Genomic DNA, 27959 nt, shown 5'->3' on the forward strand with positions numbered 1-27959 from the left:
TCCCCATCCCCCCACCAATGCTCCCAGATTTTCTTCTGCTCTTTCAGCTTCTGCTGTTTCCCAGTCTATGGACACCCTATACAGGGTGCACAATGTGGAGAAACTGGGCCTGGCCCAATTTCTGCCGGTAGATGCTTCAGTTGCCGTGCTGGTGCAGGCGACTAATTTAGCACCTACCAGTCGTATTTTCTGAGATCCCTCTCTGACAGCCACAGGCTCTCGCCAGAAGAACTGGATGAGCTGTGCCTGGTTAATAAGAACCTGCTCTGTCTGTCAATACTGAATGGGCAGGCTATAAATAAAAACCTGGCTGCGCTGGCAGCTGCACACAGGCAGCTTTAGCTATTGAACCATGAGCGTATATTGACAGTGTCTCACCACTATCTAAAGGCAAACTTTTGGTGGAAACAGCCTGCCCATCTAGGCGTAGTGCTGGGCAGTGTCACCAGAAGGAAGATTGTCACCAAGGACGTGTCCAGCCTGGGCGGGGGCACTGTGTGGAATGGCAGGTGGCGCAGGGTTGTGGAACCCTTCTTGGTAGTATCTCCTCATAAATGTGTTGGAGCTGCATGCAGTTTACCTACCCTTGCAACATTTTTTGCAGAAGGTTCGAGTGAGACATGTGCTTGTCCGTACAGACAACACAAGAGTGGTGGCTTACCTCAACCACCAGGGCAGCCACAGGTCTCCATTGTATGGCCCACAAGCTTTTGCTCTGGGCACATGAGATCCTCCTGTCACTGCGGGCAGTACATCTATCCAGGGTTATAAACTGGGTAGCAGACTTCCTCTCAAGAAGGGTCCCAACACCACAGAGTGGAGGCTTACCCCAAAGGACGAGAGCAGAAATAGATCTCTTTGATGCAGGGAAATTCCCCTCTACATTAAAGGTCTATCTGACAGCCATTCGGCATGCAATGTCAAAATTGACTCGGTCTCCAGAGGAGTTCAGCATCCCGGCAGGGCAATTTTTGAAAGGGGTTCAGCAGCATCGGTCGCCTATGAAGGATATTGTTTCTCACTGGAGGTTAAACGTGGTGAAGTCAAGAAATGCCAGTTACCGATCTGACTGCATCTGACTTATATTATCTGAGCAGCCTATTGCACCTTCTTTAAAACCGGTAACGGTAGGAAACAACAAGGAGGATGTAAATTGACAGACTGAGCTCAAGGTTCTATCTAAGGACAGTTGCAAAGAGGCCACAAACAAGGTTCGAAATTAACCCGCTTAGAAGCGTAGTCTGTTGACAGTGAAAGTAAAGATCCATCAGGTAAAATAATCCCAGAATTAATTAATTTAACCCTTCCGCTCCGGTGAACATAGTACTACATGTTTGAAGCCTGACTGACATAACGTGACTTTGGGCTTATGTAAAAACACATTTATTTTAATTTGTTACCACTCAGGTTCATTCAAACACGCAGCCCTATTTGTGTGAGTGTGAGAACCTATACATGTATTCGCCTCAAGTTTGCAGCACTGACTGGACGCGCAAGCAAACTTTTCTGTAGTGTGTCGAAATTAGTTCATTTTTAAATGTCTTTTAGTTTAAATTGTATGTTACATGGTTACAAGGCACATACTGACATAAACTTGCGCACAGCTTTACACCCCTACACATTGTTTCTTCTGTTTATGGCTTGTGACGTATAGATAAAAAAGAAGGTAAAATGGCTAATAAGTCATTCATTCTGGTAAAGACTTGAGGTGAATATAAGCTTTTTATAGTAACTGAGTCATTTCAACAAGGGCCCCTTGCTACCTCGGGGCCGTGTGTGCTTAAAGACCGCTCCTGAGTGTTAAGAGGTGTTCCTATACGCTGAGACTATGCATTACACTGCAGTATATGGGAATTTTTTTAAAGAAAAATTGATATTTCTTCCGTATATTATATTATTTTTTTAATTCGTGCTACACCGTGCCCACCAGTTATTCATTAAATAAATGGCTTCTGGTACCACGAAGTGTAGCCTAAACATCTTATCTAAACTTGGATAAGAAGTTTTTGACTTTTTAGGCTATTATTGAGGGTGTGAGACTGATATTTTCGTCGCCTTGGATAAATAAATACATAATTTAACAGAATTGCTGCTGTCGTAGCTTTCCTTACATTAAGTATTGTATACTTGAGTCAGTTTAACAAATTACGAATACCAGGCGGGGTCTGAACACTTGATACTTTGCTTTACGTAGAAGAAGAGTGTGGAGCAATTTAATGTATTTTAATTTTAATACAGGGCAGGGTTAGCTTGCTGACTATCGGCAGCTGTTGTACTTCTTGGCATAGCTAGAGCGGTTAAGCACTGCTACCTCTGCAGCAGTCAAAGAAAGAAGGCAGGACTGTAACCATTGATGAATTGAGCTCCATCCGGGTCCCTGTTCCTCCTCCGCGGCTTGTGCTGACTGACTCTCTCGGTTTGTCCGGTGACGTCACGGGGCGCAGGAATGGCGGCGTTGGCTGTTGGTGGAAGGAGCCCACAGAGCCTCAAACTTTATTCTTCTTGTTATTAATTACATAAATTAAAAAAGACAAACAACTTTAAACTGCTACACAGGGAAACAATCCACAACTTTAACCAAACACAAGTAGACTGTTGCAACAACGCCAGAAACCGGAGCTCACTTTTAAAATAAATTACCTGTTTTTGTATTTAATTTAAAAGTTTATTTGTTCCCAGACCCGCTGGTGTTGTGTTTCGTTGTTTGTTTCGCCGTGCTCTGCCACTTTCGTGTTCTTCTTATGTTAAAATGGAAACTTTAACCCTAAGTGATGTGGAACAGAAATATTACTCGGATTTATTCGCCTACTGCGACACGGACAACACCAAGAAAGTGGCTTGCAACGGGAGGGTGCTGGAGCTCTTCCGGGCGGCCCAGCTACCCAGCGAGGTGGTACTGCAGGTAAAAATACATACAATAATGTTTCTTATAGGAAATATCATGCGCAGCAATGGAACTATCTACAACCTTCCTTGTTTATACAAAAAACACATAACTCAAGTTACTCTTCCTGTATTCTTCTGTTCCATGTTGATGCTATTTTTTTTTTTAACTTGTTTTTTTTTTTTCATGCATGTCCATGTTTTCAATTGTAGTATCACCCTGTGGAAGAGAAGGGAGCTACTAGGGTAGATTTATCATATTTAGTAAAGGTATATTTAGCACTGATTTTATCTTGGGTTTTTTTCCTTCTAAAAATGGCTATTTAGATTGTAGCAAGGGCAGTGTTTCAAAGTAGATAAATACAAATGACATGTTTTTGAATAGAACTATAGGTGTGGCTAAAACACTATTTTTTTCTCACCTTGGGAGTTTTCAACGAACAGCAGGCTCTGTGTCATGATGTATGCAAACTGATACAGACAGATGGCAAATTTATTTTAATACTACAACACAGACGTCTCACTGGTATGGTTTCATCTGTGTTAGAGTTCAGTGTTTTGTGTGTATCTCTTTAATGTGGCGCTTCCGGCCTACCAACGCGTCAGTGCTTCAATAGTGTACGCCGAGATCTTTGGTATACCAGATAGCATGCACGATTTGATGAGTGACAGAAGTCATTAGTCTTAGTTTTAGTAACAACAAGCGATGTTTGAGATTCAAGCCTCACGTTACATCAGGCACACTGCAACAGCCGGAGAAATAAATGATGTGGATTCTATTTATTGAAACTACTTGTGAGTAAATTGTATTCAATACATTATTGCATTGTATTGTCATCTTAATTCTGTGCATATTTTTAAAATGGACGCATGTTATAAATACCCTTCCGTAGATGTATATACATATTTAGACCAATTTCTTTCTTACAGTAATTGCCGAATTTAGTCTCTTGTGCACTGTCTATATTGACCTACAGGTTTGAAAGGGATGTGTCAATTCTGACTCATGACTCGTACAACCATTTTTTTTGTGTGTGTGTATTCTTTGAGCATGATATTGGGGTGTTTCATTTTTTATTCTTTTGTTTAAGCCTTGCCTTTGTAAACATAATAGGTTCCTTAGATTTGTTACGTTTCTAAACTAAAATGAGCATAATAATGACAAACTGAAATAGCTGCTGTGGTATTTTACTGCAGGACTAATAATTTAATTATTTGATAATTTGATAACACGTATTCGTATTGTCTATAGTGTGCGACATACCAATGTACCCATTTTTTTCCAATAGGAATGAAAAACTTTGTTCAGAAATAAGTTTTTTTTTTTTAATCTAAACATGCATAGATGTGGCGCTGATTTAGATTTAAAATAATCTTTTCCTGATAATTTTGGCATTACATTTTCCCATTTAATAATTTGTGCATTATTTCTACATGGGACATATTATGTGAAGGAAATGTACTGAAGAATGATTCACACATCATCCTTAAAACCAAAAAACCTGTCCCAAAAAATATATATATTTATAAATCTTAATAGTGCTGAGTTCCTGCCAAATGCAAGTGCATAGAAATTAGTTGCATAGAAAATACACTTTTTGAAGATCTTTCTTTAAAAAAAAAAAAAGTTTATTTATTATATAAAATTTGAAGTGTTTTTGTCTTTAAGATTACAGAACTTTGTGGTGCAACAAGACTTGGCTATTTTGGGCGCAGCCAGTTCTACATTGCTTTAAAACTTGTAGCTGTAGCACAGTCTGGACTGCCGCTGCGGGTAGAAAGCCTGAACACAGGTGAGTGCCACTACCTTTGTTCTGCTAGGGATGAATACAGTGTAATATGAATTGAGCCATAATATACAGAAAAAAATGACTTGCTTTTTACAGTAGGTGCTGAAATTCTGTAATCTATAATCCTATCTTTGACCCATGTGCATGTTTTTTTGACAAATCTGCTGCAGTATACTCTCTTTGTACCACCACCTACATTCTGAATAAAGACTTCTGTAGCAAGACTGGCTGTATATCGCATGTGGTCTAAAATCATTTCTCATACTGTAGATATCTGAAGAATAGGATTTAAAGCTCCTTTCACTATGCACACACTGTTTTTATGCATTCCTTTGATTGGATGTTTGTTTCTATAAAAGCTTGTTTTTGTGAGACTTCAACTCCTGAATGCCTTGTTGGTTTAATCAGAAAAATGTGTATACTTCATAATGTTGGAGTAACAGTATACCAAACCAACTGTTAATAAATCTATGAGCATAATTATTTGCGAAAACAAATTAGTTAAATTTGCCATGTAAGGTTAACTGCCTTGTAGATGATTCTAGAAATAAAAATAGCAGTTAATGCTGAAGTGGGGATTTTCCGTCATTTGTTGTTTAGGGATTTTTGTTTGTTTTGTTATCGTTTTATCAGTGAATTCTTGCAAAAGAAAAAAATGGAGCAGAAATGGTCTTATGCCTCAATATATAAAATACTTTCACAACAATCATTATGATGGCGATTTCACAGTTTTACTAGTACTTGTCTCCTAATATGAATAAATCATTGATTTGTCTTTAAGTTAACAAACAATCTAATTCTCTTGTTTTACTAACAGTGAAGGATCTCCCTCTGCCTAGATTTGTAGTGGCAAAAAATGAACAAGAGTCTAGACACGCAACAATGTACTCATCTGATTCTGAAAACCAAGGCACATACTCGGGTGTCATTCCTCCACCTCCTGGTAGAGTACAGGTCAAGAAGGTCTCTGGAAGTCATGAAGTGATTCAACCTCGTGCACCTACAGCAGAACTACAGGTAATGGATAGATAAATGTTGTGCTCTTTTACTCCAGAAATATTGACACATCAGTCATCACAAAGCTATTCTCCATCTCCCATGCCCTCAAAAATGCAGCAAGCCACCATTCTATTCCATTTGCTTGAAGGTTAGTCAAAAGCATTAAAGCATATTGACCAAAAATATAATATTTTCCAGGGATTACTTTAATGCTTTTTTCCTTCAGTGACCCCTGTTGACTCACCCCTGCCTCTAATCATTTAAGTTGTATGTTCATCCTTCTGTCTCCCTACAGCCTGATTCCACATCTCCAGTTGTCTCCCCACATCAGTCTCCTCCAACCTCTCCCCACTCCTGGAGAAAGCACAAGCGGCATCCCAGTGGAGGGAATTCAGAAAGGCCGCCTGCAGCAACTGGGACAGTCTGGACACCCTTTGGAGAAACACAATCAGGTATATGACAGACAAGCTTTGTTGTTTTGCATATATGTAGAAAAAAAGGCTGGTTTTGTGTTCTGTTGTAAGCTGATGGACTAGTGGCTACACGGAACTTCATGGAAAATTGTTTATATGTAAAGATTTTTAGAAATTTAATATGAGCCTTTGTCATAGATCGTGTTAATTTACAGAAACAATTATGAAAAACACTGTCATTTACTTAAATCACTAAGTCGCCTTGGTGTTTTTTGATTTAATCACCATGCATTTATTTTGGTAACCTTTCCCAAAAAAAGCATATTTGGTGGCAAAACATTACATTTAAATCCTTATTTTTGTTTCCGTTATGTTCCTTTTTTGTAGGGAAAACCTTTTCTTTGTGCATTTGATCTTCATTCTACTACACTGTAGTAATATACACTGATTTTCTTTAGATCCAAACAGTATACAAATAAAAGCAGTGATCTTTTAGGAAATTTCAACCAGATTTAAAATAAGAAATCACACTTAATATCTCTGTGCTATTTATCACTTTTAAATTTAGGATAAGTTTGAATAATGGCAGTGTTTTGTCTACTGTTCCCTTTTCCTTTTGCTCTCCTGTGGAAGGACCAGTCACAGGTGATGGGATGTGGCCTGCCCACTCTCCTCCTCCTCTTCAAGAAAGTTGGGTCAGTTTTACAGATACTCCCCCTTCCAGCACACATCCAACAATGCATCCTGCATCACTCCAGGTAGTGCAGCACATGGTTCATTAGACTTATTAGCTTTTTTAAATAATGGCTAAAAAGTCTTGAGCAGTTGCATTATCTGTAGTTTATTCATAGTTAGGTTTCCAAAACTATGAGTGATAGTCATTTGTTAACATTCACATATTTTTACTTGGAAGTTTAGAATTTGCTTACATACTCAATATCACTGTACACTTAACTGCCAGGTAGCATTATTTTAGTAAAATTAAGTCACTGGACAGCTTAGTGAAGACATTTTAATTGCCGCTTCCTTGTAATTTATTTATTTTTGTTTTCTTAATGACTACTTGGACATATACAATTTAAATGCCTAATGTTTAAACCATTGACTTACAATATAAACTTGATGACATTAAATACTCGTTTTCTAAAGTATTTTTCATTATTTATATCCTAATATTTAATTGTACCAAGAAAATGAGATAGAGGTATCAGATTGTTTGTGGTAGGATGATTCTTATCTCTGTCATTCTTTATATATATTTGTATACAACTATTTAGGAGAGCACAACGGTACGAAATGTGGCATCTGCTGCAGCAGCAAATGAAATCCGAAGGCAATCTAGTAGTTACGATGATCCATGGAAGATCACTGATGAACAAAGACAGTATTATATTAACCAGTTTAAAACCATTCAGCCAGATTTAAATGGTTTCATTCCAGGTGAGTAAACATTCCAGCAACAGAATTGTTGCCTTTATACTAGTGTATGTGTGTGTGTGTCTACATATAGATTGAGAACCAGTTGTCAAATTGTGAAGCCACTTGCTAAGGACATTCTTAGTGTGCATAATTAAGAGTATTTGAATATGGGGATAGTTGCATTTTTGTGTATATCTAGAGAAACGCTTATCTATTTGTGATGAAACTTTGTTTGTACATTCTTTAGCCAGTATTATTAAGAATATGGAGATATCTATACGTAGGTCATGAGATATCATTTTTCATGAGCTGTCCATTTTGAATGTATAGCTGTGACTGGTAATGAATGTCACTGACATGCTTGTGTTACTTTTTTTTTTTTGTTGTTCATCTCAAGGATCTGCAGCAAAAGAATTTTTTACAAAATCAAAGCTACCTATTCTTGAGCTTTCTCACATTTGGTAAGTATGATTGGTTAAAATTATTAACTAGTCTGGGTTTAAGTATGTGCTATTTTAAAAGTAGCATGCTGCTGATAAGATGAGTGGGTTCTCTTTTATGGATAGGAAGGTACCTGTTACTAAAAAGTATACAGCCAGACCTGTTTAGAACCACTATTCAATACACTGCCCAAATGTAGTTTGCGGGAGCTGATAGGAGTTTGTCAACCTACCTGCTTCCCTGACTCAACTACTACCTCTAATATCTCCATAAGCTTTAAAATTGGTAACTTTACATTTTCAGTGTTATGGGCATCCTTCACTTTTACCTGTAAGATGGCCACCACGCTTTGAGACATTGCCTTCATAATCTGTACACAGGTGTATGCTGTAGTTCTCTAGGCTATGTTCGATTGTGGGTTTCATACAAATTAAGACTTCCTGAGAGTTTGTTTTGCAAAGTTGTCACCATCACAGTGTCAAAGTGTTGTATTTCAGAAACCGTTTGAGTTAGTGACTTCATAATTACAGGGTTATATAAACCCTTCAGATTAAACGTGTAGCTGACCATGAAATTAATAGCAATAGAACAACTGTGCAGCAGGATGTTTTTCCCCTCCATTGTAAGTACTTTGTAAATAAAAAAAACAAGGAGTACACTAACATTTCAGTAGCTACAGTAAAAACTACAGTTTAAATAACACATCAGCAATTTATAGCAGTAGGAGATTTATTTAAAAATAAAGTACTCGCTTTCAATTTACTACTTTCTTAACTGGAGACACAGAATATCTTTTAGTTTCCTTCAAGCTTATGAAATGCATCTTTTTTTCGTTTTGTCTGTATTTGGTATTGCGGACATTTCGACAGTAGTGTCTTTTTTTTTTTGTCTGTTTATTTTTTACTTTTACTGGATTGGGTTGTAATTGCTTCTCGCAGGTCTTCATCGTTAACTGCTGCTGCTGGCGTTATTTTTTCTTTCTTGATAATCTCACACAAAACTATTGCTGCCGGCGTATAACACTGGAGCAATCGCAGAGCAAAATTTTATTTCAAGGCACTACTTGTATAGAAAACAAGATTAACACTAGAAATGAAGTTTGATTGTTGCTCCATGTGTGTTGCTGCTCCGAGGACACCTTAGGGTAAGTTTCTGTCATGATTAGAGTTGATTCAAGCGTATAGTTTTTTAAATATAACTTTTTAGACTGCAGTTTTTTTAAGTTTGTAACCAAAAACATGAAAGTGTATTATTGCATTAATTTGCTATATTACATATCATTTTGTTTTAGGAGAATGACCTTAATAAAGTCATTGTCTTGAGACCTGTTATATGTTTTATTATTTAGATTTTTATTCCCATTGACAACAGCATGTTTTCTTTCCCTATATTTTTTTTTTTTAACACAATTAACTGTATTATTTTTCAAACTCAAATCATACCTTTGTTCATCAATTATTACAAGTTTATGTACATTTGTCAGACTATATCAATTTTATTCACTTTAAATTTTGTGGTTAAAATAGTTTCTTTGCCTGCATGCATGATCTTGACTTCACCAAAATAACTTCGAAATACTTAGAATGCCAAAGGCTTCTAACATCATAAACTAGTTTTGAAATTGGAGTCCTCTAAATATAAAAATGACAGACCCTGCTAAATTCAGGGTACTAACCTTACGTTCCATAACAGTGTTGTCTGGAAATTAACTCTTTCACTGCCGCATTGCTTTAAACTCTGGCCATATCATACCGACCACGTGCATTGACATATGGTCTTTATAGTTGGTATCTCTCTCTTAAGGTCCTTTTACAGCTGAACATTACATGTTTTGGTGCCACATTGTTTTTCACATTTCCATTTTGCTTAATGATTACAAACCACACAATCTGGTATGATGTACCGCTTTGATTATACTCCAGGGTATGCTTATGTTTTTGTTCACAAACTCCCATCTCTAGTTTACACAGGTATTACAGTTAAACTACCAAACAGTACAAACTCTTTGCATATATTTTCACGATTTCATTTTTATTTCTTTGTTTTAACATAGACAGGTGGTCCTAAATTCAGGTTTTACTGTACCTCAGTGAGAGCTAGTCTGACATTTTCTTTTAAAAGTCTTAAATGTTTTAATGGCCTGAATAATGTTTTAAAACTTGTTTCCCTTTCAAGTACGAAATGTAACCATTACCTCATGGGTATTAATCCTTTGATACCGTCTAACATGAATAGATATTCCAAAGCTACACGTAGTGCCAGTGACGCAGTCGCATATGCACCAGATGGCTTAAAAGAGACTAGTGACACTAAAAAGTCGTAATTTTTCCTTTCACCGCCTCAAAGAGAGAGGGATCTACGAACAGATAAGTGACACATAGTGTTATATCTGATTGTTCGCTTCTGTTTATCACTTGTTGCGATTGTTTTTATGTGTTTTAGTAAAAATTGTGTCACATTGTGCACTCAGCCGTGGTTGTTCGTTAGTCCCTCAGTGGCCTTGTGCTCCGTGCAAAGCCAGCAGTTCTGCTACCCCTTCCCCGGGATTAAAACACCTTATGCCGGCTACTGGTGCTACCTCGTAAACTGCTAGCTTCGGTTGAAGTTTAAATTAAAAATTGTTTTTTATTATAAATATATTAAAATAACGGTAAATGTTTGATTACTGTTTTGTGTGAGGTGCACGCGCTGGGCCAACCTGCTTGCAGCATTTCCCCACAGTGTACCACATTAAGATCTGCTTGCAGAGTTAGAGTGAAGAATAGCAGTAGGCTTTCCTTGGGTTTCAATTTGTTGGTTAGCCAGAAAGCGTAATAGCTGGGCATCTCTATATCGCTCCTGGTGTAACTGTATGTCCCAGACCAGCCCCCCTTCCTGCCCGTACTTGGTACAACGCACAAGGTTACCTTTCCGATTCACTAGCAGTTGCTGGGCTCAGCTCTGCTTAGGGTCTGATTGCTTGCAGTCCTTCCTGCATTGTTTTCGTTGCCGCTCTGGTCTCTGCTTGCAGTACCATTGCGAAGGGTGTCACAACTTGACTGCAAGCTTCCTCCAGTCTTAGGGCTGTGCTGTGTTAAGCCAGAAGCTATACAGGTGGGCATCCCTGCATATTATTTCTTCGGTAACTGTAGGTCACTGATCTACCAGCGTGCCGTGCTCTATATACTGACTGTATGTACTGTACATTGGGCATTATACTATATTAGCACTATACCGTACTATATATACTGTGCATTGCCTACAATACTGTACTACACTGTGCATACTATGCATTGTACTGTGTGTACTGTACTTTAAGCGTTCGATACAAGACAGAACCATCATTGATCTAATTATCACTGGTTATAGTCGTTGACCACTGTTGTCGCACTGCCAGCTACATAGTAACATTGCTGCATGCGTTGTTCAACAGTCTCCTTTATGGTACAAGTAATATATGCTATACTGTTATAGCAGTTACAGTTAAAGGTCCTTTGCATTGCACACTACTGCAGTTACATTATGCCAGAGTTTCATTCTTGTGATGGATGCAAGACTGCTGTCCCCATGGAGGACAGGCTTGGCACTTCCTGTGGGTTCTGAACATGCTAAAGAGACATTTGCCGACCGCAAACTATTGTGAGTTTTGTGAGTTTTTCTCTAAGCATACATTAGAGAAATTAGTGCCATGCAGCTCTGTAGAGTGCGCTCTGCCAGTTCCACCTGGACAAGGCTCCCCTCCTTCTTCAGCTCAGAAAGAGAGAGCTGTATCCTCTCATGAGAGCTCTGTGCCTAGGGAAAGTAGGAGAACATGATGTAAGAGTCCGGCTTCACGGTCGGAGGCGGTCTCTCGACAGGGAATCACATTAGCAGAGCTGTTGCACAACTGCACTGCTACACCTGCTCCCTCCTCACCATTACAGTGACAGGGAGTAGTACATGCAGAATGGCAGCAAGAGGATCTGCTGTCTATCGCTGCTTCTGAGGAAGCAGTCGATCAGGAGTTCCCCTCAGAGGAGGGTGACTCAGATGGCGCAACACCAATAGTGCATGTGTCATACACAGTCCCTTGGAAAGTGAACCCATGGTACTTCCTGTGCCCTGATTTAATCAGGATGTGAAAGCAAGCGTCTTTTAAGTCCACCGTAGTGAACCAGTCGTCTGGCCTTATTTACTGCAACAATTGCTGCACGGGTAACACTTTGAACCTCCTTCGGCTCAGATACGGGTTGACCTGTCACAGATTGAGAATTGGTCAGAGGCCACCATCCTGTTTGGGCACTAGGAAGTACCTGGAGTAAAATCCTTCTTACAAGCGAAGAGGAAGAACTGTGCAAATAGACTGCTTCTGCAGCAAGGCAGCCACCTCCTGAGACAACATCAACGCGTCTCACGGATCACTGTTTGAATTGCACAGAACAGCCGGTCTGTACAGTATTGAACACCCATGTGTCCGTGGTGCATTGACACCAGTACTCCAGGTGACTTCCTGAAAAGGGCCCTGGTCCTGTGGCAGGAAATTGCTAGGGGTGCTGCTTTGCCTGAGGTTTAGCCTGAGGCTTTTGCCTTTACACTTGACAGAGGAACTTAATAAAGTTTCCCCTTTGCACAGCGGCGGGTCGGTTGTGAAAACTCCCACTGGCTTTATCAAGAGCCGGTTCTGCCAGTCTCTGAGGCTGCTGGAACCTTCGGGCTCCAGTTTGGTGCCCGTCTACATACTGGAGGTGGCCAGTTCCTTCGTATATTCCAGCGTCCGATGAGAGTGCTGGAGCATGTCATCTACCGCACAACCAAAAATGTGTCCTGGAGTAATGGGAGCATCCAGTAATGGTGCCTTGTCACCATCTGCTATGCGCGCCTGAGACAGTCACAGCTGATTTCTTGCAGCTACTAAAGCAGCCAGGTTCCTACTCACTGCCTGTCTGTTGAATTTTAATATACATAGCAGGTTCTTGTTCACCAGCAGCAGTTCCTCGAGCTGTTGTGGTGTCGGTGTGTGACTCTGAAAGAGACTTCAACAAACAGCTCTGGTAATCCACCAAGATGCTGTTATTATAACCCAGCCGTGTAGCAAAAGCACCAGCTGAGTAAGCCTTTTTAAGCATAGTGTCAGAAACCCTGCACTGCTTATTCGGGCAGGTAGCATCTTTGTTTAAGATGTAGCCGGGTGACCTCAGGATGAATGCACTTCAAAAGAGGAAATCCAGGTGTACCGGAGAAGGCACACGAGAGGGAGTGGGATCATCCTCAAAAATTGTTTTGTCATCTACAGGCCATGGAATATTCAAAACATCTGTGACCCTCTTAATCAGAGGCAAAAGCTCTGTGATAATGACATATGCACTATTGGCGTTGCGCCATCTGAGTCACCCTCCTCAGAGGGGAACTCCTGATCGACTGCTTCCTCAGAAGCAGATCCTCTTGCTGCCATTCTGCATGTACTACTCCCTGTCACTGTAATGGTGAGGAGGGAGCAGGTGTAGCAGTGCGGTTGTGCAACAGCTCTGCTAACATGTTTCCCTGTTGGGAGACCGCCTCCTAGCTGCTCAGAGTTCTCCGATCTATGAGACCGGTGGCTCCTCCTCTTAGGAGGGGAAACTGTAGAAAAGGGGTGGAAGAGAAGATGAGGAGGACCGTGAAGCCGGACTCCTACATCATGTTCTCCTTCTTTCCCTAGGCACAGAGCTCTCATGAGAGGATACAGCTCTCTCTTTCTGAGCTGAAGGAGGGGAGCCTTGTCCAGGTGGAACTGGCAGAGCGCACTCTACAGAGCTGCATGGCACTAATTTCTCTAATGTATGCTTAGAGAAAAACTCACAAAACTCACAATAGTTTGCGGTCGGCAAATGCCTCTTTAGCATGTTCAGGACCCACACAGGCAGCGCCTTGCCTGTCCTCCATGGGGACAGCAGTCTTGCATCCATCGCAAGAATGAAACCCTGGCATAATGTAACTGCAGTAGTGTGCAATGCAAAGGACCTTTAACTGTAACTGCTATAACAGCATAGCATATATTGTACCATAAAGGAGACTGTTGAACAATGCATGCAGCAATGTTATTATGTAGCTGGCAGTGCAACAACAGTGGTCAATGACTATAACCAGTGATAATTAGATCAATGATGGTTCTGTCTTGGAAGGAGGGGGGCATTGGAGTGCTCAGTTACCTGGACGATTGACTCATTTATGCTCAATCTCCAGTGCAGGCAGTGGCTCACACGAAACTCATTACAGCCCCCTGCTTTGGTTAGGTCTGTCAGTGAACTATGCAGAGAGCCATCTAACACCTTCGCAGACAGCCTCCTATTTAGGAGTGCATCTGGATTTCAAGACCATGTTGTTCACTCTGTCATAAGCTTTTTCAGCCCAACATAAGGCTCACAGTAGTGACGTTTCAGTGGCTCCTGGGCTTGGTGGTAGCAGCTTCTCAGTTTCTTCTTTGCATCTTCTGCACATACGCCCTTCCCAACGCTGGTTCAGCAGCAGGGTTTTTCAGCTGATATTGAACTGCGGCCATCTACTAACAGTCTCTCGACACTGTCTGCAGGCTCTGTCCTGGTGGACATGGTCCGCTCACCTATGCTTAGGCCTAGCACTGGGCAGCTTTACCAGGAGAGAGGTTGTCACCACAGATGTGTCCAGCCTCAGCTGGGGCACTATGTGGAACAGCAGTGGAGTGCAAGGAGTATGGAGATCCCCGTGGCAGGGTCTCCATATAAATATTCTGGAACTGCAGGCAGTACAGCCCTTGCAGTTTTTTTTTTTTACAGGAGGTTCAAGACAGACATGTGCTTCTCTGGACAGACAACACTACTGTGGTGGCATACATAAACCACCAAGGGAGCCTCGGGTCCCCCAGTCTCCACCGGGTTGCCCACAAGCTATTGCTTTGGGCACACCGTCACCATCTTTCACTTCAGGCAGTACATCTTCCCAGGGTGACAAATTGGGCAGTGGACCTCCTTTAAAGGACAGTCCCCAGTGTCTCAGAATGGAGGCTTCACCCAGAAGTGGTGAGCCTCATTTGGCAACGGTTCAGGAGAGCACAAGTGGACCTATTTGCCTCCCAAGAATCAACCCATTGTCCCCTTTGGTTCTCAATAATGGGAGCCAGGACCCTCTGGCAATAGATGCCTTGGCAAACCAGTGGCCGTGGCAGCTTCTGTATGCCTTTCCTCCACTCGCCATGCTCCCGCTGTGCTTAGGAAAAAATCAGGCTAGACAGGGCCAGGGTGTTATTAGTAGCTCCTTATTGGCCCAACCTGCAGCTCTGGGTCTGGTCCCTGAACGGCACCGTTTGAGCCGTCTGGGGCTTTCTAATAGAGTCATTGACACTCTACAGAATGTGGACGTATTATATGGACAAAACAAAAGTTGGAGGCAGTCTGAGCAGTTTTTAGTCTGTTATGGGGCTAAGTCCCATGTCTAAATAGAGGCTGTCAAGATGTCTCACAGATACGACTGCGTATGAACGAGCCAACTTGCCCCCTCCAGTGAAGGCAGCTTTATGCTCTTTATTCCAGGAAGCAAGTGTCAGAGACATTTGCGATGCAGCGGTGTGGGCTATGCCCCACACTTTTATGCTGTTCTATCGGCTGAGTGTCATGGATCCACAAAACCGTGGGTTTGAACAAGAGTGCTAAGGTTTGCCTCAAGTGTGACCCTTACAGCATAAAATTGTAGGTGAGTTCCCCCTCAATGTTTTTAGCCCTGTTATCTGTACTGGGTTCCTCATGGTAATGCGCAAGGTGGCCTTGGCTGAGCCTTGTATCTTTTCACTTGGTCTGCAGTTTTCCTTGCAACAGCTTTGTCTAACCATAATAGTTACATTTTGTACTTCAAAGGGAACGTTAGGTTATTGTCATAACCCTGGTTCCCTGAAATAGAATTATAACCATTAACCTCCAAGATCGCTGCATCTTCTTGCAGCGGTCTTGAGGCACAAATGATGACGTTTTTAGTGTCAGCAGTTTCTTAAGCACTCTGGGGCAGGCGTGACTGCGTCAGGGGCACTACATGCAGCTTTGGAAAATCTATCTAAAGGATAAATATCCATGAGGTAATGGTTACATTTCTATTTCAGGTTATGATAACAGCCTAATATTATTTAGATTTTTTTGTAAATGTGATGCAGAGCAGTGGGATGCTAGACTTCCATTAAATATTACAGTTAGAAATAACATTTTAATAACATTTTTTATATTATACTGAACAAAAATATAAACGCAACATGCAACAATTTCAAACATGTTACTGAGTTACAGTTCAAATAAGGAAATCAGTCAATTGAAATAAATTCATTAGGCCCTAATCTATGGATTTCACATGACTGTGAATGCATCTGTTAGTCACTGATACCTTTAAAGAAAAAAAAAAAAAAAGGGTAGGGGTGTGGAACTGGGACATTTTCAATTTTGTACAGATCCTTGCGACATGGGGCCGTGCATTATTATGCTGAAACGTGATGGTGATGGATGAATGGCACGACAGTGGGCCTCAGGATCTCGTCACGGTATCTCTGTGCATTCAAATTGCCATCAATAAAATGCAGTTTTGTTCATTGTCCGTAGCTTATGCCTGCCATTACCATAACCCCACCGCCACCATGGGGCACTCTGTTCACAACGTTGACATCAGCAAACCGCTCGCACACACGACGCCATACACGCTGTCTGCCATCTGCCCGATATAGTTGAAACCGGGATTCATCCGTGAACAGCACACTTCTCCAGCATGCCAGTGGCCATCGAAGGTGAGCATTTGCCCATTGAAGTCGGTTACGACGCCGAACTGCAGTCAGGTCAAGACCCTGGTGAGGACGACGAGCACGCAGATGAGCTTCCCTGAGACGGTTTCTCACAGTTTGTTGTGCAAACCCACAGTTTCATCAGCTGTCCGAGTGGCTGGTCTTAGACGATCCCGCAGGTGAAGAAGCCGGATGTGGAGCTCCTGGGCTGGCGTGGTTACACGTGGTCTGCGGTTATGAGGCCGGTTGGACGTACTCCCAAATTCTCTAAAACTACGTTGGAGGCGGGTTATGGTAGAGAAATGAACATTCAATTTTCTGGCAACAGCTCTGGTGGACATGCAGCCAGCATACCAATTGCACGCTCCCTCAAAACTTGAGACATCTATGGCATTGTGTTGTGTGACAAAACTGCACATTTTAGAGTGGTCTTTTATTGTCCCCAGCACAAGATGCACCTGTGTGTAATGATCATGCTGTTTTAATCAACTTCTTGATATGTCACACATATGGTGGATGGATTATCTTGGCAAAGGAGAAGTGCTCACTAACAGGGATGTAAACAAATTTGTGCACAAAACAGAACTAGTCTAAAATCCATTGAACTACACAGATCAGGAACATTAAATTCTTAAAGCCCGCAATACCTTAGAAAAAGCAGAAACTTAGTGCTGTTGACTTGAGACTTAACCTCTGACATTGTACGGCTGTCATGTGAATTCTTGATTTTGCAGATGATGACCAAACACTTTGATTGATGTCACATTTGTAACAATGCTCTATTATATGCACTTTGGTTTATGGTTAGATAAAGGAAGTGTTTGTCCAGGAGGAATACTTTTATGATGTGATATTGCTGAACATTGTCTGAAAATGGAAGTTTACTAACCTATACTGTAGTATTCAGCCTAACTGGTATGATAGAATGCCATGTAAATTGAAAAAAGATTGGGTACTGTACACAATTATTGTCATTTTATGCATGTGCTTGTAACAAATACTGATAGCCTTCATGCTTATTTCAAGCAGCTTCGGTACAGTGTAATGTTAGCATGTTAAAACTAGGCTATACTTTCTATTTTCTATTGTGTTTTAAAGAGATTGCATTAATGTTCGTTCTGTGTATTTCAGGGAGCTTTCAGACTTTGATAAAGATGGCGCGTTAACACTAGACGAGTTCTGTGCTGCATTTCATCTTGTAGTAGCCAGAAAGAATGGTTATGACTTACCTGAAAAGCTGCCAGAAAGCCTCATGCCAAAACTTATCGATCTGGATGACTCAGCAGGTAAAAGCATTTTTTTTTTATGGTTTGAGTTAACATATTCATAAAACCATTCAGGATTAAGTATATATAGTTATGGGCTGTGCATTTCAAAATTTCTGCTTGGGTTGTATTTAGAATATTATTGTAATTTATTTAGTGCATCAGTAATCCAGCCTATAATTTAACCAAATAGAATGGCATTTGATGGTGAAACAGAAGTGGCATAAACTGCACATTTTCATAGCGCTTGAATATAAGGTAGAAGATTTACAATACATCTTTTTAAAGTTATACTTTCCTGGACTTGAAGTCACAACTGAATATTGTTATTGTTATTAGTAGGGCAGATTGTTGAGAAGCAGACACTTTTCTGTGTAGGTTATCTGGTTAGGCATTGAAAACTGATAAACAAAGCATGAATAACAAATGTGTTTATAGCTTTGGTTTCCTTTTGTCTTTTAGAAGTTGTTGACCAGACTGCTGAAGTAGGCTATTCAAGCTCCCCAGTAGAAGCGCCTCCCAGTAAATCACCATCAATGCCGTCACTAAATCAGACTTGGCCTGATTTAAACCAGAGCAATGAGGTTTGAAATTTTAGTTATTTGATTGTTTTTTGTTTTGACATTTAATAGATCATAAAAAGTAACACACTTCCTGCAGAGACACTTTACGTAAAATAGGTTCATTTAAAACTGAGCACCATTTTGTAAAGCCTAACAAGATTTTCACCGTTGTTGTGGTTCAATATACATAGTTCTAGGGCTTTTATATCCTATGTGTTACTTTTAGTTTTATGTATTTGAGAGAGGATTGTAGCTATATGTCATAAAATGATTTCCACTTAGCTATGTAAAGTGGCAGCTAAGTGGAAAATGTTACTAAAGGTAAAAAGACAAAATATAAGACCACATTACTGTCTGCACTAGAAACCAGTACATGTGGTAAAAATTCTGCAGTGGTGATAAAGTAACCTGGATGCATGGCTGCTGTTTGCATTGGTCTTGCATCTGAAATGCAAGGATTGCGGGTCGATGTACTAATAATGGCTTTTTCAGTTTAAAAAATGAAATTAAGTTATTTTGTTAAACACACAAAAATGTGTACATAATGGCAATGCCATGTTTTCCATGTTCCTACTCTTTGTTAATGTCATAATGTTGTTTATCTGTTTTAAAATAAGCCTTTGTTCTTAATTGTAATTCTGAAATCACATGAGCAGGTTATAGTCTACCTCAGATTTATTTGTTTTTGTGATGGTTTGTGCATGTCAGTAAGTGTTCTTTTTGTTAACTTATCAACCAATATAAGTAATTTTTTTTTTTTTTAAATTTCCTTATCAGCTGCTGATATAAGTGAAATTGAAGATTTAGGAGTATTAAAAATTCTCTTTCTGGAACTCATACAATTTGTATGATTGGGATGATATTACATAATGCCTGTACTTATTAAAATTGCATAGGTGTCTACCTAGCTGTTGTGTAATTTATTATTTAGGTTTTATCTTCTCTGAATTCCTCTTTTTTTAAATAAGAGGATGCTCATTTTATCAGTTCTTACTAACAAGATTCTGCCATAAACCCTCTTTTCCCACTTTACTAATAGTACATTTTGAAAACTGCATTCTTGTTCATAATTGTTTGTTTTAATTTATTTATTTTAAATGTTTAGTATTGGACTTCAATCAGATCTGAAACTTTTCTGTAATTTGTGATCCCATGCTGATTTGTCTCTGCTCTGTCTGTTCAGCAGTGGGAGACTTTTAGTGAACGCTCTTCAAGCTCACAAACTCTGACCCAATTTGATTCTAACATTGCACCAGCTGATCCTGTAAGTCAATCACGTAATGTGCCTGTTAAGTATTAATTATTTTATTAACCCTAGATTTTTCCACTGAAATTGTCTCTCTGAAATGCATGGGTGGTATGCTTCAATAGTGGTGTCCAACATGATCTTGCTTGCTTTTTGCTGCTTAATCAAAAAGTGCTCCTAGTGATTTATGCTTGATTATTTAGTGTAAGTAGCATTCTTTTTGTTATGCGTTTCTGGAAAAAAAATTGTTTGGCTCTTTTGGGCAGGAAAAATTATATATGGGGAATAGCATTGCTGAAATATTTATCATAAGAAAATACATTACTGAAAGCATATTTTTATCTGTATAACTGTGCAAAGCTGTTTGATGGTAACTTTAGGCATCACATTTTTTTTAAATGACAAAGTCTTGTGAAATCTTTACAAGATCATAGTGTTATAGGATACAGTAAAAACAAATTAAATGTGTTTATCAAAATAAAGCTTTTTTTCAGTAAAAACTGTGAAATGTGTTTTCTTAAAGGACACAGCAATTGTTCATCCTGTTCCCATTCGCATGACTCCCAGTAAAATTCACATGCAGGAGATGGAGCTGAAACGAACTGCAAGCGGTAAAGAAAACACATTATGTAAATGTCATAGGTTAGCAGGCACTGTACAGGAATTATCTAATGGAATTGCCTATATAGGGTGATTCAGAAATCACTGAACAAATAGGACAAATGCATTTAAATCTCAGAAGTCACTGTAACTTTTGTATTTATCCATTAATACATATTTTCATATCATTTGTCCAGTGACTTGAATTGCCCTGTATTTTTTCATACCACATTGGTTTCCAAATATTGTTAGGTGCCAATCAAAAATGTTATGTATGTCTGAACCTAGGCCCATTACAACTTTTCACATCTAATGAAAATGCATCAATTTTACAATTCTGAGAAGGTTGAGCAACAAACTGCTGTTTAAATATAGGATAACCTGTGGCAGCTTTGTAATATTATCCAGTTTCAGAATATAACAATAATACTCAAAATGTGAACGTAATACTAACAATTTAATATAGAATATTATATTTGTAAAATTAATTACTTTTTTTTTTTATCTTTTCTTTGTGTAGATCATGCTCATCCTGCTAGTCCTTTACTTGCTAACCCTCCTGAACTGTCTGAAGAAAATAAACTAGCAACCTCTATAAAATTTGTAGCTAGTAACGCCGTAGGTAAGTAGCAGTGGAATGTCTGAGTTAAAATGCTTGGTCTAGAAAACCTGTTGAACTAACAGTGAACTATACCATAAAACTCCTGGTGGGAAGCCTTTCTGCAGCCCTATATTAAATTACACTGTTTTGTGTGAGCACTGTCAAAAAACAACAACTTGAAAAATGATCATGTATAGTTTAAATATGTTCTGTTGCTGCTGTTCTTTTTAAGGACAAAGTCCCATTTCTAAATGAGGTTTCCTCTAAACCCAAAATATCATCAATAATACTTTTTTTTTTTTTTTGCAAGATGGCTACAGTAGTTCAGATTCATACACGTCAGATCCAGAACAGATTGGAAGTGTGGTTACTCGGCAAAGGTTGGATCATTTTTGGTTAATTTAGTACTTGCATCTCATTTTTGCTACTTTTTTGCTAGAAATGAGATCAGAGTATAACATGTGATAATTTGTTTTAGGTGAATCTGTTGAACCCCTGTTAATAGTTTACGATGTTTTTCCAATCTATCTATTTTTGATATATATATATATATATATATATATATATATATATATATATATATATATATACACACACACACACACACACACACACACACACACACACACACACACACACACCGTATTACTTAAATTTGGCGTCGCCCTCGTATTGACGCCGCAGTCATATATCGGCTTTATAATAGAGGCCGCCCTCAAATAAACGGCGCTATCAATAAAGAAACATTAAGGGATTTTTTTCTCCGCCTACTAAAAAAACACAGAGTAAACAAATAAACTCGCAACACTGACTAAGTACATGTAACGCCCCCGAAGAGACGGGAGCCTCAATCTAGAACGTAAATTACAAACTAATGCACACACACATATGAAGCACATTTTATTTTATGGTAGTACAGTTCTGAAAGAAAATCCAAGATAAACTACGTACAGAACAGCAGTCCTTTTGAAGTTCTTACAGGTGGTTTTGTTGTTTTGTTTTTAGTTAAATTGTAATTCCTGTACAAATAAAAACAATGTGTTTTTACTATCTATGAGAAGATTTGTTTCGGTTTCTCATGCATAGAAATTACAAACAAGCAAATTACAGTGAGAAAAAAGAGTAGGATATACTGTAGTTTTTACATAAATTAAGTTGATATTCTGAGGTAATTTTTAGTGTAGAAAAACCATCTACGTCGCACTCTTGGACTTAACTGCCAAACCAGCATTGTTCCACCCCTTAACAACCAATACACACTCCCAATTCGCTGGTACAGTACTCCCCTGACCTTCCAACTCCCACCTAAAAGGCTCTCTGTAACCTTCCCTGATAAATGTACTTTAGACAAAGCAGGTTCGCCACACACGCTGCTGCATGTAATCATGTAATTAAATATTGCAGCATTTGAAAATCGTAGTATTATTAATAAAGGCCCCCCTCGTATAGTCAACGCCCTCGTTTAAGAGCTGCAATCATTTTGTTCTATTTAACATAAACGGCACGGCACCAAATTGAAGTAATACGGTGTGTATGTATGTATGTGTGTGTGTGTGTGTGTGTGTGTGTGTGTGTGTGTGTGTGTGTATATATATATATATATATATATATATATATATATATATATATATATATATATATATAATTGTGTGTTAACACACATTAATTATAAGGTAATTTAACTTTAAATTTGCTGTACAAATAATAATATATAGGTTATTTTCATAATATGGCCATTGTATCTAAAACTTATAAAAGGAGAATGTGGTACAGTACATTATTTCGGACATCTTCAAGGTACAACATTTAGAATCATTAATGAAAGAAGTGAGGTTTCTGAGCAAAATATATAATTTCATAATAGTTTATGAAATTACACTGAAAATGCAAAGGATACATTCAGTAGAATATTAATATGGGACAAATAGATATAAAAAAAGTTTTTTTTTGTTACAGAAAACAGATACAATATACCAGCTGGAATGTTTGATTTTTAATTTTTTTTTTTTTTTTTTTTTTTTATTGCAGGTCACATTCAGGAACTTCTCCAGAGGGACTAAAAGCAGTAGCTCCACCTCCACCCCCACCAAGACCCCATGCCTCACATTCACGCTCCTCGTCACTAGATATGAACAGAAACTTTGCTGCAGTCACCACAGGTGGGTAACTTGTAGTGTATCAACTGTGAACCATAGGGTATGGTAATATGAAGAGCAAGGTAATGAACAAAAGGCTGTTATTTTGGAGCCAATTTCAGTTTCAAACAGTTGTCTACCTTTTGCTTTACTCTATTCAATTAAATTTATTTTAACAATTGTTTTTAGAAAAATCTTTACTTTTTTCTTTTGGAACAGGACAACAGCAAGCAGGTGCAGTTGCCTACCCACCTGCAGTGCCTCCAAGACCTCAGCCAACACAGGTAAATGTGTTCCAAAGCATATGTTAACTTTACTGCCCTACAGATAAAATAAAATTTAATACAAGGTGAACTTTTATTTTCTTAATCATTTACTGTATATATCTAAGAGTTCATGTTTAGATTGGAAACATTGTATACTTTTCAGTTTTTGAAAACAAATAGCAAATGCTAGGTGCACAATGTATCCCTGTAATTTTTTTTTTTCATGTGCAGTATATAGTATAGTGAATTAAACCAAAATTGCACTTAACAAGACTAATTCTGGGATCATGATACACATGTGCCTCTTAGTTCTAATCCCAGCCTAGCAGTATGTAAAATGTATATCTGCAATCCTTTCTTTCTGTAGGTTGCAGGGCCTCATATACATCGGTCAGTGGATGGCGATGGTCTAGTGATTCACTCCAGTACCTCACCTCAACAAATACCTAAGCAGCCGAACTTTGCAGATTTCAGCCAGTTTGCTGTGTTTGCGTCAGTAGCAACAGAACAGTCAGCTGATGAAGGTGAAAAACACTCAGAGGCCATACAGGTCAGTGTCAAACATGACCATTTGTCTGCTGTCCTGTGTGCATAAAGGGCTGATGTGCAGTACAAATCCTGTAATTAAAATTTTTAAAAAATGTAGATATTTTATCCAAACCAAGTACAGTATACAGAACCTCAATGTATAACTCAAGTGTTCTCTCTTAGATTCGATAAATGTAAGGGACTAGCTCTGATAGAGCAGACCACCTCTTGTGTGGTAGACAGAGTAGTATCAGATTTGTTTTGTGTAGCATCAGAAGAGGCACAATGTTACATTTTTTTTTTTTTTTTTTTTTTTTTTTGCAGTTTATTTATTATTAAAATTCAGATATTCTCAGTGTTGCCTAACCCAGCGGATTCAAATCCAGTCCTCAGCCATCACCACCACCACAAGGTTGTTGTTTCAACCTTCTAGTGATTCAGCGATGGAAAAAACACAATTATGCACCTTCAAGATTAAGGCTGTGTAGTATGGGAATTGCACACCATGTCCTGTTGTCCTACAGATGCAACTGTATTACTGATTTTTAGTTCTGTTCCTGATTTGTATAGGCGGACAAACCCATAGAACCTGCTGGTACCATTAGAACTGCAAAAGCTGACGGCCGGGGAGATGATAAAGCAACTGTTACTGCAAACACAGTATGTACATGATAAAAATAAATTATCTTAATGTAGTAAAAAAAAAAAAAGTATAAAAGTATCATTACATTTAAGTAAAATCATACATTCAATGCTGCTTTGATTTGTGGATTTTAACGTGCTGTTTTAACAGGCCAAAGGCTCCACGCCTCTTGCTCCTCCACCAAAGCCTGTTCGCAGAAGATTAAAATCAGAAGATGATCTGCGACCAGATGTAGATGAGCACTCTCAGAAATCAAATGTCATAGCTACTGTTCTAGCTACACAACCTTCAATTCCAAGGTAAAACATCTATGTTCGTCTTACTGTTGCAATTGTAATAAACTGTGCCCCAAGTAGAAAGCTGTTTGTCTGCTTGTATCTGTGGCCTTTTTTTCCAAGACCTTGTACACTTCCCAAGGTTTATATGAAAGTAGTCAGATACAGCTTATTGGTGTTCAGTAACTGCTGTAGCAAGGGATTACATCCTACTTTACGTAGCTTCTGGTCTGTTATTCCACATATCCATTGTCCTCCTTATGATAACCTAAATGTGTATCTTAGAATTTAATTTAAAATATAAACTTGTCAAAATAATAAAACCTAATGGACATTGTATTGTGTTGTGCTGGAACAGTGTAACTTATTTTGATGAGATTTCTAACCTGGCCTACCTAAATTTACACAAAAAAACATCAAGATTACAATAATTTGTGTAAAACATGTTAGTATGACCACGACATTAGTTGTTCCACATACTGTGATGATACAGCTGACACTTGATTAGTCACAAAGTTATTTTAGGTGATATCGACCTAATGTGTTGCAACTGTGAATCCTACATACTGTGAATGTATGGAAGTGTGACCTACTTTTTGAGGTCTTTCATCTGTAATGTGTTTATCCTTGGGTACATGTTCCTGACTTTTTTTTTTTTTTTACTTTATTCCCAGATCTGTGGGCAAGGACAAAAAGGCTATTCAAGCTTCAATTAGAAGAAATAAAGAAACAAACACTGTCTTAGCCAGACTCAACAGTGAATTACAACAACAGTTAAAGGTAAAGAAAGGTATTGGCTCTGAGAGCCATTTAACAAAAATCTGTGTGCATTGGCTAATTGTACTTAATGCCTTGGCAAAATAACTGACTACAGATACTGAATTTCGCTGCTGTAGTAAGCCTCCATATTTCCGGTAAGCAATGCGCTGAAGAAATAGCTTACAAAACTTCTAGTATTGTTTTTTTAAGGGAAATGCACATAAACAGTTTCAGAATTGTATTGTCTGATCCACTGTGAAATTAACTGTAAAAACAAAAATGTTTCTCACATACCTAATGTGTGAAAGAAGGTGTTTCCTGTAAAAGGTGTAACGGAATGGCCAATTCTACACAGGTTTAACAGGAGTAATGAGAGAATTGCTTTAAACAATTAAGAACATGATTTGAATAAGGATCTGGTCTGGGAGAGTTTCCCACCCCTGCACTAAAAGTATTTTCTCATGGTCAAACTCCAAGCTTAATAAGTGAAATCAGCATAATGGCATCAGTAGGGTTTGTTAATATTATGAGCACTTATTCTCCAGGTGAACCCTAATTTCTAGTGATGTGGATTGCCATTCCATACCGTCAGTTAGTCACACCCCTTGAATGTGATCTCTGTCAAACTTGGATAAGTGTTGTTACCCATCTGTCACCACACTGGGGAAGTAATGGAGGAAGAAAACCATAAACACATTTGGAACACTGGTATAGAGCACGTTTCAAGGTCGAAGAGTTTCGTTAGATTTTTCAAGTGTGCATGGCATAACAATAAAATTGTCAAAGCCCGTCTTCCCTGATCCCAAGAAGTACATGTACTGATTAGAATGCATTTATTTGACAAAGTATTTGTAGAGTTTCTCTGACAAGGTTTTATATATTTTTTTAAATTATTTCCTGCAGGATGTGCTTGAAGAACGCATTTCCCTGGAGGTTCAACTGGAACAACTGAGACCATTTTCACATTTATAAGACAATGTCTATTACTGAACAAATCGCAAAGAGACCTAAGAGGTCCATGCCCATTCCCAGACTTTTGCGTTCAGCTTTCCAACTATACCCAGCACTAGTTTGTGGTGTTCTGTTCCGTCTGGCTATATACCTGCAAATGTTGCTTATGTACAGATCATCTGTATACAGAAAATAATGGAAAAGAACATGTTTTGTGGGGGGTAGGAGAAGACATGTTAAAAATGGTCGCACTTTTAATTTCAAATAGGAAATGTAGGTTATTGTGTCAGCTACTTCCCTTAGGACACTTTCACCTGACTTTTAACAGGCACTTAACATACATGTTACCAGTATTGTCTGTTTAAGGGTCGCATGATGTGGGTTAAGCCATCCTTAGACTGAAACAACAGAGCACATTAAAACAAACTCTAGATGGCACCTTTTAACATGGTATGCAGATAATTGTTTTGTCAGAATGTGAGGAGATTTTGGTTACATAGGACAACCCAGATTGATCAGCTGCACACAATTACTGTTTTCTCCTGTAGTGCCATGGTGGATGATTTTACATGCCAGTTAATCGTTCATAATTGTCAAACCCTTCCTTTGCTGCAGTAACAATAAATTCCTGATGTGAAACAGATCACCTGTTACTAATCTTGTGAAATTTTCAATAGGCTTTTCAGTTTTATTAGTAAACCACAGTGGTAACTATTACAGCAGACTGTCTACCTTGTACAGTACGTGACCACAGGCAACTGCAAATATATTAACAATTTGTATTTAGTTTTTCCCCTCATGCAGACACCCTGACACTCCTGCATGTACTTCATACAGTTCATAATTAGAGTCCTGAACCAAAATAATCCTCCCTTAAAGTGTACCAACCGTTTAGAAAAAGAAACCCTAATTGTAATTCCAATTTAAAGACTGCACTTTTCATACCTCTGAACACAATTGTAATCTGCATGTTGTCATGCACATGCTTTTCTATTATAAATCCCCTGAAACCCAACCACTTGATTTGTAACTATATATCTCCACTCTTATTATAGCTTCACTTGTGTTGGTACCTTATTTGTATAATTGTCGTTCCAATTCAAATCTTATTTATGGACCTTTTTGGGTTACTTTTTCTTCACTTCCTCTAAGCCTTACTCTTCACTTTGTCAGGTTTTCACATTAATCTGTTCTCCCTATTGAACCAAGGAGAGCCTTTTTACTGCTATTCAGGTTGATGTACTGTATAAGGGGTATGTTGTATATTGTATGATACACACCTTTTGATCTCATATGTAAATTTGCATCAATTGCTGACTAACAGCAAATATTCTATTTAATTGCTTATATTCTGGCTGTGGGATCATAGATTGTTAAACTGCATGGATGTATCTCTGCAGAATGAACTAGCAGCTGTGTGATTTTTACACAAAATAAAAACAGCACAATATTTTATT

General features: G+C 38.7%; 1 protein-coding gene across 5 annotated transcripts; it reads left to right on the forward strand.

The window, feature by feature from the left end:
* Window positions 1-2405: 2405 nt before the first annotated feature.
* LOC121317020 (ralBP1-associated Eps domain-containing protein 1-like) lies at window positions 2406-27957 on the forward strand. 5 transcript variants are annotated; one of them, XM_041252533.1, is made up of 20 exons: window positions 2406-2902; window positions 4553-4676; window positions 5491-5690; window positions 5968-6124; window positions 6719-6843; window positions 7363-7525; window positions 7902-7965; window positions 17802-17956; window positions 18398-18519; window positions 19685-19762; window positions 20268-20355; window positions 20865-20966; window positions 21256-21325; window positions 22974-23104; window positions 23300-23364; window positions 23714-23896; window positions 24445-24534; window positions 24668-24816; window positions 25467-25572; window positions 26455-27957. In XM_041252533.1, the coding sequence occupies exons 1-20, from the start codon at window positions 2750-2752 to the stop codon at window positions 26521-26523; spliced, it is 2394 nt and encodes a 797-aa protein (XP_041108467.1). In that variant the 5' UTR covers window positions 2406-2749; the 3' UTR covers window positions 26524-27957. The 5 variants fall into 5 exon arrangements, with proteins under 5 accessions (XP_041108467.1, XP_041108471.1, XP_041108468.1 ...); XM_041252534.1 differs by having other exon boundaries at window positions 2407-2902; window positions 4537-4676; window positions 19682-19762; XM_041252532.1 differs by having other exon boundaries at window positions 2407-2902; window positions 19682-19762.
* The last annotated feature ends 2 nt before the right edge of the window (window positions 27958-27959 follow it).

This window comes from Polyodon spathula, chromosome 6, assembly GCF_017654505.1.
Source record: "Polyodon spathula isolate WHYD16114869_AA chromosome 6, ASM1765450v1, whole genome shotgun sequence".
NCBI classification, from domain to species: Eukaryota; Metazoa; Chordata; class Actinopteri; order Acipenseriformes; family Polyodontidae; genus Polyodon; species Polyodon spathula.

Excerpts from the sequence above, each read along its gene's own strand:
- LOC121317020 (XM_041252532.1), top strand. The coding sequence starts at position 2,750 with ATGGAAACTTTAACCCTAAGTGATGTGGAACAGAAATATTACTCGGAT. Across the intron at positions 6,844-7,362 it reads TGCATCCTGCATCACTCCAG|GAGAGCACAACGGTACGAAA; the intron begins GTAGTGCAGCAC and ends ACAACTATTTAG. Across the intron at positions 20,967-21,255 it reads TGTAGCTAGTAACGCCGTAG|ATGGCTACAGTAGTTCAGAT; the intron begins GTAAGTAGCAGT and ends TTTTTTTGCAAG.